The sequence below is a fragment of the Helicoverpa zea genome, chromosome 28 (assembly GCF_022581195.2).
Source record: "Helicoverpa zea isolate HzStark_Cry1AcR chromosome 28, ilHelZeax1.1, whole genome shotgun sequence".
In the NCBI taxonomy this organism is placed as follows: Eukaryota; Metazoa; Arthropoda; class Insecta; order Lepidoptera; family Noctuidae; genus Helicoverpa; species Helicoverpa zea.
The window spans coordinates 6,880,615-6,899,986 of record NC_061479.1 but is presented as its reverse complement, the minus strand read 5'-3'; the positions used below and the strand labels follow the sequence as shown (position 1 = coordinate 6,899,986).

The 19,372-nt window shown below is 41.3% G+C and overlaps 1 protein-coding gene across 2 annotated transcripts in view; it reads right to left on the bottom strand.

Annotated features, from left to right (window-relative positions):
* The window catches only part of LOC124643676, a 44,136-nt gene that overhangs the window by 24,130 nt on the left and 634 nt on the right, over positions 1–19,372 (bottom strand). The window contains exons 1-4 of one of the 2 annotated variants that reach the window (XM_047182710.1): positions 15,406–15,898; positions 1,445–1,561; positions 1,061–1,124; positions 112–266 (exon numbers count right to left, since the gene is read on the bottom strand). In XM_047182710.1, the coding sequence (XP_047038666.1) occupies positions 112–266; positions 1,061–1,124; positions 1,445–1,561; positions 15,406–15,555 (486 nt within the window). In that variant the 5' untranslated portion in view covers positions 15,556–15,898. Of the gene's footprint in view, positions 1–111; positions 267–1,060; positions 1,125–1,444; positions 1,562–15,405; positions 15,899–19,372 lie in introns of those variants that run through there. The other variant, XM_047182711.1, reaches the window with a different exon arrangement.

Here is a 19,372-nt window from a genome sequence, read left to right as displayed (position 1 = left end):
GGGGTGCCAGCTTGCCAGCTCACTAACTTCAGGGCGCCAGATCGCCAACTTTGGGACGCTAGGCTACCAACATAGGGCGCCAACAGCAGGTCGCCAGGGTCACCAACCTACCTTAATATTCATATCCTTATCCAGCAACAGGTTTTCTGCCTTGAGATCTCTGTGCACCACGCCGTGAGCGTGGCAGTAGCCGACAGCAGCCACCATTTGTGCAAACGCCCGCGCCGCTTCGGGCTCAGTCATGCGACCCCGTGATACTAGGTGATCTGGGAAGATAAATATGGATAATTAATTAAAATTGTAGTTTTACATGCCTTTGAGACATATATAGAATGTCGGGACTGTATAATGTACGGTCTTGCCATGGTGGTGTTATGGATGCTAACACAATTGCCAAATTACATAATATAGCTAACATAGGTACATGTTATTATAATACCCAGACCACAGTCAACAAATGTGCTCATCTTGACTGTATCGGGAATCGAACCCAGGGCCATCTGTTTGGCAGTCCGGCATGGTGACCATTGGGCCAACGAAACTTTGGTCTACCCAAGCAAGAGGCCGTATGGCCAGACTCCATTAAAGCGAAGTGGAGAAGTTTGTTCACAATAAATGGAAGTTCGTTATTCATTTGTTCTCCATTCACTGGCAATAGTCTCCCTGAGCGGAGGATTCTATTGGTTGTTTTAAAACTTCTACGCTTCTATGGGGAAGAATGAAGACTATGTTGGAAGGAATTAATTTAGCATGTGGACGGATATAGTGAAAATGGAACGACCAATGAAACTATAGATGGATTGTGTAAAAGACAATTGATTCTGGAAAGAATGTTATAATCATCGGCAAGGATATTGAGCCCTGACCTTCACCTGCGCAGAAGTGATTTATTGGTTTATTGCTTTAAGTGTACAGTGCGCAAAGCGATCCCCACTCTTCCGCCGAGAGCTCATTATCCGTGGCGATAACTATACTTGTGAAATGACATGGAGGTATTGAAGAAGACATGCTGCGCCGACCAAAAATAATAATGAATTATGATGAGAATATTATGTCTTACCAAAGATTTCTCCATTTGGAGCATATTCTGTAACTAAATATATTGTGTGACTGCTCTCCATAACCTGAAAATAGATAACAATATCATTAATGTACTATTAAGTCTTATACTCTATCAATATGGTTATTTCTTCTGGTGTAATTTAGAATCTCGCTTTCATAAATAATAGGCGCCCAAAGTTGATTTCGGCCACAACTGCTGTTCTCATATAAGGTCATATAAGGAGATCAGCCAGCTGCGCAGGACATATTATACTGCAGGCACATTAGCTTGGACACAGGTGCACTCACTATTCCCTCACTCTCATAGCGCGATGGGACGACAATCCGACACCACCGGAGAGAGATCAAATTGATTGGTTAAAATTGAATTGAGTTTGCTTACCTGATATAACCGGACTATATGTGGATGCCTCAATTTCTTCATAATAGCTATTTCTCTGAAAGTTTTCTTTAAATTGTCTTCATCTAACCTTGATTTATCTATTATTTTTATTGCTACCTGAAATGTGTTAGAAAATACTTCATTAACTTAGGGACAAATGATAATAGACCATAAAACTTAAGACTTAGGGTCTAAAATAGCAAATCATTTAATTGTCAAATAAGTTTGCCGCTCTGAGCCATCTGATAGCTCACGCATGCGCAATCTATTCAAAAAAACTTAAAACTATATTACCAGTGCGATCTCAGTCAGTTTAAAAACTAAATTAAAAACACGTAAAACACCAAACTCGTCTTCTGTAGTAACTTATAACGCCATATTTTTTCCCGACTGCCGAGAAGAGGTATTTTTATTTCTATCTGTTGATTTGCTTACTAGAGAGTTAATTTTCAACATTAGCCCCATACAAGATATATAGATAGATAGATATTCTTTATTAGGTACCCCAATTTTACAATTTTGATCTTAATGTAGGTGACATAATGGGCGGTCTTATCGCTAAGAGCGATCTCTTCCAGAGAACCTTAGGATGGATTGAGACGAGAAGGAAAAGATTATATACAAGTTACGTCAAAATCCTATCTCTCTCTAGTGATCAAACAAAAGATAGTTTGAAGTCAGAGATCGGTCGTTAACCAACTTCTAAAAAATGAGGAACGTAAAAATCTACTACGATAAATGAGATACTACTCTCTTACAACAAAATACTTGGTTGTCCGTTTGTAATTTGTATTAGCATTGCGATTGTTATCTAGTAGATAAGCGATAAGCTATCTTACATGATATAGCTAAATTATTGTTTACGGAAATCAGTTTAACTATCATTCTTTATCATTCAAATGTACAGGTAGGCCTCTTTCAAAGGTGAAAAGTCATCATCATCAACCCAATACCTCTTGGTTAGACTGGTGTCAGACTTACAGGCTTCTGTACCCGTAACGACTGCCAAGGATGTTCAATGACAGCCGAGACCTACAGTTTAACGTGCCCTCCGAAACACAGTCATTGGTGTCCAAGATATACTTAGAAAGTACATACACAGACTGGAAGCCGACCCCAACATAGTTGGAAAAAGGCTAGGCAGATGATGTTCATACTCTTTCCTTGTTCTACCCATTCATGTCCTATTTTGACTATCTTTTTACAGATTTCATGACAATCAGTTCAGCAGTTACTGACTTTCAATCTATAAGTGTTCTATAAAGAGCAAGTGCACATATGACTTCCACTTCTCAGCGAGTGGTTAACTTTCTAAAGCTAGAAATGTTCACCCATCCACGGAAATGCCACAGTAAGTCCAGTTTAACGTGTTATCTATCGATCGTCCCGTGCTTCAGTTCAGGATGATGTCCTCCTAGCCGATTATCAGCCTTGGCGGCTGTTCTCATCAGATTAGCCAACTGCGCAGAACATTATATTAATGCACAAAAATTTGCTTGGACACAGGTGCACTCACTATTCCTTCACTCTCATAGCGCAATGCGACGACAATCCGACACAACCGGAGAGAGATCACAAGCAGGACCGACATTAACGTGCTCTCCGATGCACGGGTGTATCAAACACCAACTTTCAGACTCCGGGCTGCTTTGTGAAAGTTTCGAAAACCCACAAAGCGATTTCGCACCGACCCGGGTATCGAATCCGAGACCTCGTGCTCAGCAGCCACGCTTACACTGTTACTTAGCTACTAGTTCCTCTTCATAGTTACAGCCTGTAACCTGGAACTTACAGGTACGTATGAAGGTAGAATTGTAAAGATTTTCAGTCGTATAGAACACAACCTTGACCTGAGGTCACGACATGACCTCCGTGTTGTATTATATTAGAATATTATTATGTCTGTATGTGAATTTATTCATTGATACTGTTCTACATAGTTTATTTGGGGAAGAGATCTGTTGGTTTTTACTGATATTATCATCCTCATCTGCCTAGTCTTTTCCAATCTAAGTTGAGGTGAGCTTCCAGTCTAAACAGCAGGGCCAAGGCCTGCCGGGGCTTGTTTGAAACAAGGGAATAGTTCGAAAGTTACCGCAGTCTTGGTACATAAAAGGCCTACGACGGTACAAGACGGTTTTTAGTCAGTAAGAGTCTGACACTCCCTCACCGCTGCTAACCCACAGTGGGAGGGGTCATTTGTTAAAAAAAGCTTCCAGTCTAAAAGAGTACCAGTGTTCTACGTGGAATTACCCGGGCAAATCGGTTCTCTATCTATGGTAAGACTGGTTTTTCAACTGGACTAACTACGTAACGACTGCTGACGATGTACAAATGACAGCCGGGACCCACTAATATTAACGTGCCTTCCGAAACACGGGCCATCTCGTACGTCTTACGAGTTCCTCCTAAATCATTCAGAAAAAATCTTTGTCTCATCATCATCCTCCGAGCCTTTTTCCCAACTATGTTGGGGTCGGCTTCCAGTCTAACCGGATGTAGCTGAGTACCAGTGCTTTACAAGGAGCGACTGCCCTATCTGACCTCCTCAACCCAGTTACCCGAGCAACCCAGAACCTCTTGGATAGACTGGTGTCAGACTTACTGGCTTCTGACTACCCGTAACGACTGCCAAGGATGTTCAATGACACCCAGGACCTACAGTTTAACGTGCCATGCGAAACACAGTCAATGGTGTTTAGGATATACTTAGAAAGTACGTACAAACTTCGAAAAGTTTCATTAGTACTCATACTCGAGAGGTTGGTTCTTTGCCCACTAGGCAACCACGACTAATGTTTAAAAATTCTTTGTCTACTACATAACCTAGGTGCCTAACGCCGCCTAGATCTAGGCTCAGACCTTGAGAGCCAAGGGCTTTACATTGAGGTGACTGAAGGTATCAGCCAGGGTCAAACCCGACATGGATTTCTTAAAGATTAGCTACCAGAGTTAATGTTTGGCATAGTTAACTGACAGTTTTAACTTTAACCGACTTTAGAAAAAGAAGGTTTTCGATTCGGATGTCTGTTTTTTTTTTTAATATCAGTTTGTGCCTACCTCTGTTGTTTTCCAAGTTTATAACGATCTTAGTATGCGTTAGTGTGTCTGTTGCTCTGTCACGCTAAAACTACTTGATCTATTTTGATGACATTTTGGCTTACTTTTAATCCATATCTTCGTGAGACGAAAGAAACAGCGGACGGATTTAAATAAAACAGAGGTTTTATGGCAAATTTTTAAGATTGAAAAAAAGAAAGACTGCAATTTCAGTCGAAAAAGCTGAACCCACTTCCATGAAACTAGCTATGGCGATACCTTGAAGTCTAGAGAAAGACATAGAAATAGTTTCACCCGACTACCAAGAAGACTAAATTATTCTTTTTAAATCTTACTTAACCAACGATTCAAGCATATAATATTGCAAACTCAAAAAGCGGTCCGATGGAAAATTCTCCCGCCATTTTTGACACAGAAACCATAGTGGAAATTCACTGAGAGAATTAAAAAGTGACGCGAAGTCAACGACTCTCCTTGCTAATAACCTTGAAACGAGTAAAAACTTAAAAAGGTCGGACAACAGTATAATTTTTTTACAAGAAAACCGATCAGAGTAACACGATGTTCTGTTTCAAGCCATTTTAACAGACTGCTGAAGAAAGTACAAGAGTAAAAAATACACCAAATTCTTCGCTAGTTATCAAGCTATGTGTATACAAAATTTCGTCTAAATACGTTCAATAGTTTTGCAGTTAAGACGTTACAATTAAAGTGTTACTTTCATTTCATAATATTTGTTTACAATTTAGAAATAAAGCTCCGTGGTTATACAACAGTTGTTTTTTATGTAATACCTATTTGAAAAGGTTATTATGAAGTACTAGAAAATAATCAGTTTTTAGTTAATGTTGATTAATTACCACCTGAGACATCATCTCCCCCCGGGTGTCACCATTGTGCGGACAGCCCCGAGGACACGGTGGACCACACAGTCCAGGTGTGCCCCGCATGGGAAGGGCACCGCCGGGTCCTCGTCGAGGCTTTGGGCGGCGGCGACCTCTCGCGTAAGGCCCTGGTTCAGGCCATGGTCCGGGGCGAGAGGGAATGGGATGCCGTCGCCTCCTTCTGCGAAGCGGTCATGCTCGAGAAGGAGGAGGCGGAACGCCAGAGAGTTTGCACCTCTCATCCCGGCCGCCGCGCTGGACCAGGTAGACACCATGGGCGCCGGGTGTCGCGAGATGACTCCCGGCCACCGTAGGCGTGGGTCTGTGGGCGGTGAGTTCGGGTGGCTCATCGTCCCTCTGTCTTTCTAGACGACAGACCCGTGTCGACGGCGCGCGTTGTTCCACGCGCTCCTCAAAGAGATGTCAGCAACCCCAGCGGGGCCCAGCAGGGCCAAGGCCTGCCGGGGCTGCGGTTGTTCGAAAGAGATACCGCGGCCCTGGTACATAAAAGGCCTATGACGGAACACGACGATTTTAGTCAGTAAGAGTCTGACACTCCCTCACCGCTGCTAACCCACAGCGGGAGGGGTCATTTGATAATTTTACGTCGCTAAAAAAAAAAAAAAAAAAAAAGACATCATCTCCCGAGCGTTTTTCCCAACTATGTTGGGGTCGGCTTCCAGTCTAACCGGTACAGCTGAGTACCAGTGTGCCACAAGGAGCGACTGCCTATCTGAGCTCCTCAACCCAGTTACCCGGGCAACCCAATACCTCTTGGTTAGACTGGTGTCAGACTTACTGGCTTCTGACTACCCGTAACAACTGCCATTTATTTGCCACTGAAGTTAAGGTACAAGAAAGCCCACCCATAATTGTGATTGTCATGTGTTTTTTAGGGTTCCGTACCCAAAGGGTAAAACGGGACCCTATTGTTTTCGCTCCTCTGTCCGTCCGTCCGTCCGTCTGACTCTAGGCTGTATCTCATGAACCATCATAGTTAGAGAGCTGAAATTTTCACAGATGATGTATTTTTGTTGCCGCTGTAACAACAAATACTGAAAACTAGAATAAAATAAATATTTAGGGGGCTCCCAACAAACGTGATTTTTTTGCTAATTTTTGCTCGATTTCGATAAATATATAGGTATAGAATATTAGTTTGGATCGTACGGAACTCTACGTGCGCGAGTCCGACTCACATTTGGCCGGTTTTTTAACTTACAAAAATTATTTAACATTAACTGAAAACTTTTTGCACCCCTTTCTGCTCAAAACTCGCTCCGAAGGGTAAAAGTTTGTCATTCTTGAAGCCACATAAATGCAAATAAATAAAATTCAAGCAATTTCTTGTTACTTGTAATAAATATCAGCTGTTTTAACCGACTTCAAAAAACACAGGTTCTAAGACCGATCAGTATGTATGTATGTTTGTGCGCGATTATTTCACGTTTGGATGAACCGATTTGGATGAGGTTTTCAGCATCGTATTTGTTAAAGGTCTCTCAGATTTTTTCCAAAAAACGAAATCCTGGCCTACCTATAATTAATTGGAAATCATTATACACACATATAAACCCTAGATTTACGTTTGAAAAAAATAGGTAAGTTAAGACGATCGAACCAAAAGTAAATTACAGTCATAATATCAAAATATTGCGACAAAATATTTTTACTTTACCTCGCACGTGCACCGAACCTGTCACCGTATTAAAATCAAAACAAACCCATTCACTGATGTGTTGCCAATAATAATATTTTTGACAAATCAATATTATGATTTCGACTTAATTCGGAGGTTAACGGAAAATATTTTCGCGATCAATCGATTTTAATCTTTGAATAATATTGAATTTACGAATACAAAGTTGACGAATGGTCTTTTCCAATCATCAACCTCTGAGCCTTTTTCCCAACTATGTTGGGGTCGGCTTCCAGTCTACGGATGCAGCTGAGTACCAGTGTACCACAAGGAGCGACTGTCTATCTGACCTCCTCAACCCAGTTATCCGGGCAACCCAATAACCCTTGGTTAGACTGGTGTCAGACTTACTGGCTTCTGCCTATCTATCTTAAGGGTCAATCCCCACTGAAAGAGCAGCGGCCGGCAGCGGCCGGCAGCGGCCGTAAATGAAAGTGATTTAGCGCGAGCGCGGCGGGCCGCGCGGCGCCGCGCTGGGCCGCGCCGCGCCGCGCTCTTACATTGTCCGTGATCTTACGGCCGCTGCCGGCCGCTGCTCTTTCAGTGGGAATTGACCCATAGGGTAAAAAGGGGACCCTATTGTTTTCGCTCCTCTGTCCGTCCATCCGTCCGTTCGTCTGTCACTAGGCTGTATCTCATGAACCGTGATAGTTAGAGAGCTGAAATTTTCACAGATGATGTATTTCTGTTGCCGCTATAACAACAAATACTGAAAACTAGAATAAAATAAATATTTTGGGGGGCCCTGGTATGGAACCCTTCGTGCGCGAGTCCGACACGCACTTGGACGGTTTTTTTAACGACGTCAAAATCATCAAATGACCCCTCCCTCTTTGGGTTAGCAGACGTATATTTCCCAGTATATTAACGTATTTAATTTAATGTGATTAGGTACGACCCACTGTATAAAATAAATGGTCACCCATCCACGGATGGACCGCGGTAAGCGTTGCTTAATTTTGTTCGATTCGTTACTTACGAGTTAAAATAAACGATGTCATCACGTTCAATTGAAACTTAAGTCTACTTAGTTTATCACCTAGGATTTCCTGTGGAATTTCCTGGATTAAACCGGTCTGAACTGGAATATTATAATTGAACTATCATTGTATCTATCAGCTCTGTGGCATTCCACTGCCTTTGATTTTAATATTACGACTAATTTCCTTATGGGGAATAAGCAGAGGCATATAGTGATTGTGTGGTATTCCACCTTTTTAGGGTTCCGTACCCAAGGGGTAAAACGGGACCCTATTGTTTTCGCTCCTCTGTCCGTCCGTTCGTCCATCCGTCCCGTCCGTCTGTCACCAGACTGTATCTTATGAACCGTGATAGTTAGACAGCTGAAATTTTCACAGATGATGTATTTCTGTTGCCACTATAACAACAAATACTGAACGCTAGAATAAAATAAATGTTTTGAGAGGCTCCCATACAACAAACATGATTTTTTTGCTAATTTTTGCTCTTGTACGGAACCCTTCGTGCGCGAGTCCGACTCGCACTTGGCCTTTTTGCAACTCATTATCTGTATGCAGCTTAGTAGTAGAACAGTCTAGTGGGTAAAGAACTGACCCCTCGAGTATGATGGCGCGGGTTCGATTCCAGGTCAGGCAAGTACCAATTGTAGGTTCCGGCTGTTACTGAACATCCTTGGCAGTCGTTTCGGGTAGTCAGAAGCCAGTAAGTCTGACAGCAGTCTAACCAATTGGTATTTGGTTGCCCGGGTAACTGGGTTGAGGATAAGAAGAGCCAAGATAGTCTAGACTAGAACATCATCTCACGAGCCTTTTCCCAACTATGTTGGGGTCGGCTGCCAGTCTAACCGGATGCAGCTGAGTACCAGTGTGCCACAAGGAGCGATTGCCTATCTGACCCCCTCAACCCAGTTACCCGGGCAACCCAATACCCCTTGGTTACTAGGCTAGACTGACTGCCTCGTTGGTCTAGTGGTCGCAAACGCGTCTGCTGTGCTCGAGGTATCGGGTTCGATTCCCGGGTCGGGCCGAAATCGCTTTGTGGGTTTTCTTAAACTTTCACAATTCACCCGTTCATCGGAGAGCACGTTAATGTCGGTCCTGGGCCTGAGCTCTCTCCGGTGGTGTCGGATTGTCGTCCCATCGCGCTATGAGAGTGAAGGAATAGTGAGTGCACTTGTGTCTGCGCAAATGCTCGTGCACTATATGTCCTGCGCAGCTGGCTGATCTCCTTAAAAGAACAGCCGCCGTGGCCGAAATCGGCCACGGACGCCATACCTAGGCTAGACTAGAACGTCCTGGTCTAAAATGTTAATCGGTTCAGTAGTTTTGGAGAGCAAACTTGACAGACTTACTTTTGCAGTTATAACATTAGTAAGTATTTCACGTAAGTTCAAGTGACACTCCTAATTATTGACTAAACGAATATATTTTTACGTAATTTCCAAATTCGTGGCAATTGTCGTGCTCTCGATAATTGCTGACTTTATAATGTTTATATTATTGACATTTGGTTCTCGGGTTCAAAATACATTTTCTTATTGTATACCATAACACACTTGTAATGTCTTCAGCATCAAAAATACACTAACACAATAAAAAAAAAGTAGTTGACAGGGAAAACATACGCCTTAAATCGCGCAAAACGGCACTCGCTCAGCATAATGCTGCGACCCGCAACGAGACAGAGTCCCAGCGCTGGTTTTCAGCGATAGCCGGTGCTAACGTGATATAATGATGGGCAATTGAGAAACAGCGCCCACAACTACAAGAAAAACCGGCCAAGTGCGAGTCGGACTCGCGCAAGAAGGGTTCCATACCATTGTTTAGAAAATGAGCAAAAAAATCACGTTTGTTGTATGTGAGCCCCCCGAAATATTTATTTTATTCTAGTTTTCAGTAATTGTTATTATAGCGGCAACAGAAATACATCATCTGTGAAAATTTTAACTCTCTATCACGGTTCATGAGATACAGCCTGGTGACAGACAGACGGAAGGACGGACGGACGGAGGAGCGAAAACAATAGGGTCCCGTTTTACCCTTTGGGTACGGAACCCTAAAAACTATTGAGCCATTTATTCTGCTAATTAACTACCATGTTGAAAGTTTACACCCAAAATCTGAAATCGGACGTTGCAATTTCACGCTCTTTTACATAACTTTTAATAATTGATTCACTCACTGCAATAAACAAAAAAAGTTAATGCAATTTTACGTGTCTAATTATTATGAGAAACTGCATTTATTTTTAGGAAAGACCAAAGAAAAAATAGATTTAAATAGTCTGAAGTTCAGATTAAAATCAAAAGAGCGTTTATTCAAAGTAGGCCGATAAACAGCACTTTTCGAACGTCAGAATTACATGTATGAGACAGCCCCCAAAACGCCCACCCTTCACCACTTCCTATGTGTTTTTGCTGGGAAGAAGAAGTTGCAGTTTTAACTAAGTTGAGGTCAGATAGACAGTTGCTGTATATGACTTTAGTACTCAGATGCATCCGGTTAGATTGGAAGACCCGTAAAACAAAAAGAACAACTTCGATATTATCAATTATCAGATTAAGATAAACCAGGTATGAAAGTGACAAGTAAACATTGTACATACAGGTGCAAATTACTTGATAGTTATATATGTCACGTGCATTTTATCTTCGTGACCGATTGCACTGCCGAAGATATAACTTAGTCATACTCTTTGTTTCACAACTGGGTTTTAGGACAACCAGTCTTACCAAGGGGTTGCCCCGGTAACTGGGTTGACGAGGTCAGACAGGCAGTCGCTCAGTGTAAAACACTGGTATTCAACTGCATCCGATTAGACTGGAAGGCGACCCCAACATAGTTGGGAAAAGGCTGAGCAAGTTAAGATGATATTAGGCATGGGCGTAGCCAGCTTTGGGCTCAGGGTGGGGCAGCAGTCAACCTATCCCCGGGGGAGGGCGGGGGCACTCCGATTTTTTGTATCTTGAGCCGTTAATCTCAAACTTGTTAATCTCTTAATTTGAGAGGTTTACCTCTATTTTTTCAGGTACAGAAAATAATCAATCACACACAAGACAAAAGCTAAAAGTAAGGGCATATAGATTCTGAATACGCGAGCGAAGCGAGCGCGAAATTTTTATCGGAGTTAAACCAAATATTACGTAAAATTTAGCCCAAACGTACTTACTTTTTGTTTGTTGACAATTATGCAAAAAAAAGAGCATGTAGTTTCTAAATACGCGAGCGAAGCGAGCGCGAAATTTTTATCGGACTTCAACCAAATATTACGTAAAATTTAGCCCAAACGTACTTAAATTTTGTTTGTTGACGAATGCAAAAAAAGGGCATATAGTTTCTGAACACGCGAGCGAAGCGAGCGTGAAATTTTTATCGGACTTAAACCAAATATTACGTAAAATTTAGCCCAAACGTACTTAAATTTTGTTTGTTGACAAATGCAAAAAAAGGGCATATAGTTTCTGAATACGCCAGCGAAGCGAGCGTGAAATTTTTATCGGACTTTTTCATGGACGTAAAATGTCACACAAATATACATTTTCATGAATGAGGGGACTAGGTACGACACACCCGATTTACGTCCCTACGAAAACCCCCTCGCCCGCATAGATAAGTCGATAAAAATAAAGTTAGATAACGTATAGCAACGTCGCGCAGTTAAGCTTCGCGGACCACTCGGAATGCCTCCAGGGACCAACAGTGGTCCACGGACCACCTGTTAAGAACCACTGTGCTAAACGATCGTTCTATTGGACAGGTCGTACATGGCTGGGCAAGCAAAATAGCGAGCGCGGTTTTTACACTAGGATAAAATTGCATTTCCGAAATTTTGATCACATCTACCAGTTCCATCTCCTTCAATGCATTATTTTTTGCATTAGATGGACGGCTCGGCTCGCTACGCCACATAGCACCTATTCCTTTAGGGAATATGGCTCGCTTTCAAATGACGCGCGCACCGCGCACGTTCGGGAACTCGAGCGTGCATTTTGTTTCGATCGCGCTCTTTCCAAAGTCGACAATTTTTTTGTGCAATAACTTACGGATAGTACATAATATGTACATGTTGAATATATTATGTTGTTGATGTTGTTAGTTAGAGTTAGTAAAAAAAGCTTGTTTATTCAGACACCTTATAGGTCAGAGCCAGGGCCCAGGGTGGGGCAAGTGCCCCAGCTTGCCCCAGTGTGGCTACGCCCATGATACTAGGCCTAGGTTAGCGAGTCACTATTATGTCAATATTTGTTACTTTGTCATAATCATTTCGTCAAATAGTCAGCTGATTTCTTTGATGACATTATCAATTGACAATTCTCTTGGATAGAGCTCTTGGCTAAGTCAAAGCCATGCGGATTCATCGATCATAAGGTTAAGCAACCATCCATGGATGGGTGACCCATATCCTGGGGGAACCTTTTCCGGCACCTGGATAAAATATGTATAGCTTATGTTACTTGGGGATATTCTAGCTTCCCAACAGTGAAAGAATTTATCAGATCTGCCCAGTATTTTGGAGGGAGTCTTTGGGGTAAAAACAAGCCATCAAAAATCCTCTTTTTTTATACATAATGTATATGTAAAGTTCCCTCAGGATATGCAATGCAAAACAAAATCAGCTAAGAGAATTTAATGAAACTTGGCAGTAATATATAAATTTAATGAGACTTGGCAGTAATTTATAAATGAAACAGAGGCGACTTTTCGTCTGAGTACAGGAAGTTCTTCTGTAGGAAGTGGGCGAAGCCTTTGGAAGCCAGTTCCCATAAAAGTGTTAATAAAAAGGTCTTATCCATCCTGAAGGTAGTTTGTAGATCAATAGATGATGATCAAATTTAAGATGTATGATTGAGCGGGTTCGATTCCAGGTCAGGCAAATACCAATGCAACTTTTATAAGTTTGTATGTACTTTGAAGTATATCTTGTAAACACAGTCATAGACACCAATGACTGTGTTTCGGATGGCACGCTAAACTGCAGGTCTTGGCTGTCATTGAACATCTTTGGCAGTTGTTTCGGGTAGTCAGAGGCCAGTAAGTCTGACACCAGTCTAACCAAGGGGTATCGGGTTGCCCGGGTAACTGGGTTGAGGAGGTCAGATAGGGCAGCCGCTCCTTGTAAAGCACTGGTACTCAGCTGCATCTGGTTAGACTGGAAGCTGACCCCAACATGATTGGGAAGTCTCGGAGGATGAGATGATCAACCTTAAGAGTGTTTACATCAAAATATTTGTCAGAGCCTGAAAACATACTGTTTTACCAACTTTACAAAAGAAGGTTCTCTGTTTGACCTGAACTTATGTAAGATTTTGATGCAGTCTTCAGAGTAGAGTTTGTCAGTCTTTATTATAAAATGGTTTAAAAAGTACTGGGTTTAGTACTATGTTCAGGGCATAAACTTTGTTCAAAATGATAGCTCATATCTAATACTAAAGCTGGTACTGTTATAGGTCCGGCTTTAGGCTAGGTTTTAGCAGCTAAGTTTTAGGTGTATTAACCAAAAAATAAACTTATAATAAAAAAAAAGGTTTTTAGAAAAATTAGCCAACTTCAAGAAGGAACAAAAAACCAGCCAAGTGCGAGTCGGACTCGCGCACGAAGGTTTCCGTACCATTATTTATAAAATGGACAAAAAAATCACGTTTGTTGTATGGGAGCCCCCCAAAATATTTATTCAATTCCAGTTTTTGTGAAAATTTCAGCTCTCTAACTATCACGGTTCAAGAGATACAGCCTGGCGACAGACGGACGGATGGACGGACAAAGTAGCAAAAACAATAGGGTCCCATTTTACCCTTTGGGTACAGAACTCTAAAAAATATACCTTAAGCCGCATCAGCCTAGAACTTGGTGTTGAAATCATAGCTGCATCCACTAGACACTGACTTCTAGGCCAAAGCAACTAAAGAGTTTCTTTTTGACTTTTTGCTTTAAAGTAAAGTTTATTATATTGCCAGAACTGTTAGACCACTTAGTTGACTGGGTTGAGGAGGTCAGATAGGCAGTCACTTCTTGTAGAGCACTGGTACTCAGCTGCATTCAACATGAATGTAACATGATTCTAATAAGAATCATCTACCATTTGCCTAGCTTTTTCCCAACTATGTTGCTGTCAGCTTCCAGTCTAATCAGCGAAGTACCAGTGTTTTATAAGGAGCGACTGCCTTTCTGACCCCCTCAACCCAGTTACCCGGGCAACCTAAATACCTGTTAGTAAGACTGGTTGTAAGACTAATTGGCTTCTGACTACCCGTAACGACTGTGTTGAATGTTCAAAGATTCTAATAAGAGTAAGATACTATATTTATCAGATCTAAATTGATTCAATAATGATAATGTGTTATGTCATAACGTAACAAAACTAATGTTTAACTGAGCACATGACTTTTAAAACATATGTTTAATGAAAAAAATAAAAATAATTATCTGTAACTTTGTCTCAATAATCATCTGTCAATTAACAGCCTATCCCAATATTCAATCTAATTCAACTGTTGCTTCCCTTACTGGAGATAGAAATTTCACTTGGAATTGGAATGCAAAAAACTATTATAGCCATTTGAATTGATGAAAACAAGGCATGAAAAAATTATTTGATTGTTTATCAATTTTTTCACATTGTCATAGTTGTTTTTGACATGTCTTCTGTAATAGTGTTATCTATAACTTTTAGCATTGTACATGAGAAAATGACATATTCAAAACAAAAGTTTTGCAATGTAATCGTAGGCGAGATTGACTTGTCTCGGGCATAGTACGCAATAAACGAAATAGTAGCACTAACAAGACTGTAATTGATGAAGAGTCCGTTGAATGAAATCTTCAATTGATCATAATTGGCGTAGAAAACAATGAAAAAGGTCGCCAAGACATTCAACGGATAGCGGCGACATTTTATCCAAAGACAAAAAACAAAAACTTAAAACAAGGCAAGAGTAGAAAAAAACATTAATCCTACATACGAACTTTTTTCTCAAAATTTTCGAAGTATTACACGACCAATTGGAAAAGCGTCGAACATGTTAGCCAGATCAAAGTAAACAATGTACAATCAAACTGGTTTGTTTAATGTTATTTTTTTATAAAACACGTTCTCGCCCCTCGTATATCAGCTAGTTGTAGATTAAAACGAGTTATAATGTAATGTTTGGCAAACCTGACCGCAGTGCCGACGAAAGCCTTCGGACGAATGGAAAAAAACCACTTAGCACAACACGAGAACCGCGCACTACACTGCTGAGATCGCACTCACAACTCAGAATACACTCCATGAATGTGTATTACAGGAACGAACCACTAAAACCACAGTGATACGCGACATTACGACAAAAGGGTACGCACCTTACTCTTAGTAATAATGTGTGTAGCGAGTTTTACAACAGCGAAATTTCCCGTGCCAATCGTTTTCTCCAGCTCGTAATTGCCGACACACACGAGTTGGTCTATCGGGAAGTGCTTGCTTTTGTGCATCGGCTTCATATTGCTGGCCATTTCGTGAGAAACTTGGATTAATTCGCTCAACCTCACATTACCCACCGAGCGAAATTCGTCTACTGGCTGTAGTTCGCGCCGACGGCCGCGGTGGCGCCACTGTCACTCACGTCATTCGCTTTGGGATGTTCATGTGCGCCCCTCGATGTTTCATTAACAAACACTATTTTATTTATATGAAATTCACATTTCGATGCACATTTCAATAGAAAAACATTATGATTTCAATTTGCGATCATTGCGATCACACTACGAGTGTCAAACAGGCGTTGACAGACGTTCTTATCAGTGTTTCTCTTATCAATACGTAGGGATTGAATTGAACAACACAAGCTCATGAAAATAAGAACTCGATTCACAACCTTTACGCGACTCGCGCCGTCTCTGTCTGACTGATTCATGTGTGTAATGTTGAGGGGAGACAGGTAGAGTGATCTCCGTCAGGCCGGAGCCCCAGTGACGTCATTGGGCCCGGCTGACGTCACTCGCGGCAATTTCAAACTAAGAGACGGTGTGGGGAGTACGTCACTAGAAAATATCGATTTTTCTTATCGCTAAGTGCAACTTTTAATAAGAAAGAAAATTAACAGTACTCAGTGCTAAAATGTGGACGTCTTGGAACAAAGCGTTTGTTGTAATTCATAAAAGAAAACATGTATTCAAGCGAAATTATGAATGTTCATTCAAGTGGATCTGAATTACATTGATTCCCATTCTTGTAGAGATTGAGTTTTTCTCGAAGAATGTTCACCCGACTATAGGTCGAGAGAAATCAATCTAGAGTTTAGTTTTTATACGAATTCCATTTAAGAAGTAAATGTGTTGAAAAGTCGTGTTTTTTGTTAAGAGCACGCCTTTTAGAATTCAAGGTTCAATGATATCGACGTTGTATGTATTGCGTAGCAGATATGATCTATTAGATTATGTATTCGGGAGATAACCGGGTTTCTATAATATAGGTATCATTCATTCATTGATAGCAGCAGGCTATCTTCATTGCGAATCTGTATCGATTGCTTGTACATTGAGATGCACGCCATCTCGTGAAAAATACTAAAACGAAGGATTTATGTAGTGTTCATGTGTTGTACTAGATGGCGCTGATTTAAATTTGATGCTAAAAACAAACAACCTTCTATTGATATGACATAGTTTTCATACAATATAACAGATGGCGTTAGGAGTAATTCCCTGACTGAGAGAGCATTTTGCATGTGACTCCAAAATGGCTAATTTTCTTTCGTAATATTTGTACAGGAATGAATTTTCATCAGTGCGCATTGCGCAAACTTTGTCAACTTATAGTTAAGTAAGTTTTATAGATACATATATTTTTATTTTGTTGAAGTCGTGGTGGCCTAGTGGGTAAAGGACCAACCTCTCAAGTATGAGGGCGCGGGTTCGATCCCAGGTCAGGCAAGTACCAATGCAACTTTTCTAAGTTTGTATGTACTTTCTAAGTATATCTTAGACACCATTGCCTGTGTTTCGGATGGCACGTTAAACTGTAGGTCCCGGCTGTCATAGAACATCCTTGGCAGTCGTTACGGGTAGTCAGAAGCCAGTAAGTCTGACACCAGTCTAACTAAGGGGTATCGGGTTGCCCGGGCAACTGGGTTGAGGAGGTCAGATAGGCAGTCGCTTCTTGTAAAGCACTGGTACTCAGCTGAATCCGGTTAGACTGGAAGCCGACCCCAACATGATTGGGAAAAGGCTCGGAGGATGATGATGATGATATTTTTATTTTGTTATGTTTAGTACAAAAAAAAAATAGTTATTGATAGCGAAAGATGTTTATTTTGTTAGTGGGGCCCGATTCTCCTAAGTTAATAATGTCAAAATCGAATAGAAATTGTATCGCAATATGATCGCAATAGCAGTTTTATTTAACCATATCGGGCATTCTGCTACTAATATAAGACCAATCGTATTCCAACAACATTCGATTGGTTCGATTCGATTACAATTGAAGCGTATGTGGCATTCCGCTATTTTTTCCTTAAAATAAACGTTTTTATCCTTTTCTGTCATTTAATAATGAATCATTTTGTCTGCAAATGATTTACGATTGCAAAATGATTGTACAGCAAACTACCGTACAGACCAAAATCACCAAAATAGCAGACCAATCGCACACCAATCAAATGTCAATCGAATACGATTGGTCTTTTAATAGTAGCAGAATGCCCGATATGGTTAAAACTGCTATTGCGATCATGTTGCGATTCGATTTCTATTCGATTTTGACATTATTAACTTAGGAGAACCGGGCCCAGAAAGTCGCTACGATCGGAGATAACAACATGGCGGAATGGTTAACGTCGTTCATCATTTTGTTTCTTTTTCCAATAAAAATAAGTTAAGCCAAAGGTCATGGCAGCAACAACACCGAGATCCTCTCTGCTCGCCATTCTTGCACTGACTGACACGACGGAGCCCGCCAGGCAGCCCGCCGGGCTGCACGGCGCGCGTTGTCCCGAAGCATCACAATCATGCAACGTTCCGTTACAAAATCCTCAACCCAGTTATCCGGGCAACCCAATAAAGGGGTATTAGTTAGACTGGTGTCAGACTTACTAGCTTCTGACTACCCGTAACGACTGCCAAGGATGTTCAATGACAGCCGGGACCTACAGTTTCACGTGCTCTCAGAAACACAGTCATTGGTGTCCAAGACGTACTTAGAAAGTACATATAAACTTAGAAAAGTTGCATTGCTACTCTCCCGACCCGGAATCGAATTCACGAAAACGTACATGAGAGGTTGGTTCTTTACCAATTTCATTTGTCAATTAGTGTTGTTTTAAAGTTAACTTTTATCACTTTTATCGCTTTCTTCCTTTTGTAATTATGTACATTATCACTTTTATATATGTTATGGACCATGTGATTAATTCTATTATTTATGAATAATGTCTAGCTTTATCGGGCCAAGTGATTAATAACTATCTTAACTTCATTATTTATCACATTGCACGGGCATTATTATATTGCTACATGACAGTTGGGCAATTTGATAATAAAGCAAAAAATTGAAGTTAGTGACGAAAACGTATCCCACGTAACGGTTGCCCGGGTAACTGGGTTGAGGAGGTCAGATAGGGCAGTCGCTCCTTGTAAAGCACTGGTACTCAGCTACATCCGGTTAGACTGGAAGCCGACCCCAACATAGTTTGGGAAAAAGGCTCGGAGGATGATGTGACGAAAACGTATCGCTGCAAAACCGACTCCACGTAGTCTTGTCTGTCCTACCCCTAGAGTGCAATTCAAAACCGCGTAAGTGTGGAGGGGCGAGGCGGCCTGCGAGCTGAGGCGCAGGTAGTTTTAACGCTCGCCGACGCGGCTGAGGCTGGCCGGCTGAGCCGGCCAGCAAGCCGAAGCTGCGGCGGTGAGCGTGAAAACCATCTGCGACGATAAGCTCGCATGGGACCGCCGGAGCCCCGCAGCACCGGAGCCGTGACAGAAGCCATGCTTGCTGCATGTTGCTTGCTTACATTTTAAACGTACTGAGTTAAAAAATTAGAAGCTAAATAAATAAATTTTATGATGTCATTTAATAGTATTTTAGAAGTTTACTGTTAGAATGCATGCTACAAATTTAGATGCTAAAAAATAACCATCATGCGGAGTTGTATTTAGAGTGGTTTACTTAGAAGATAACGAGTGGCTGAGATAGTATTATTTAGATGCTCGTTAATTGTGGCTGACTTAGTAATTAAGAAGGCAACATACATTATTCGGGGCGAATAATTATATTAAAAAGGAGCCTGTTTAATAAGCACCCTTTAAATATGACTTTCCTTAACTTTTAAATGCA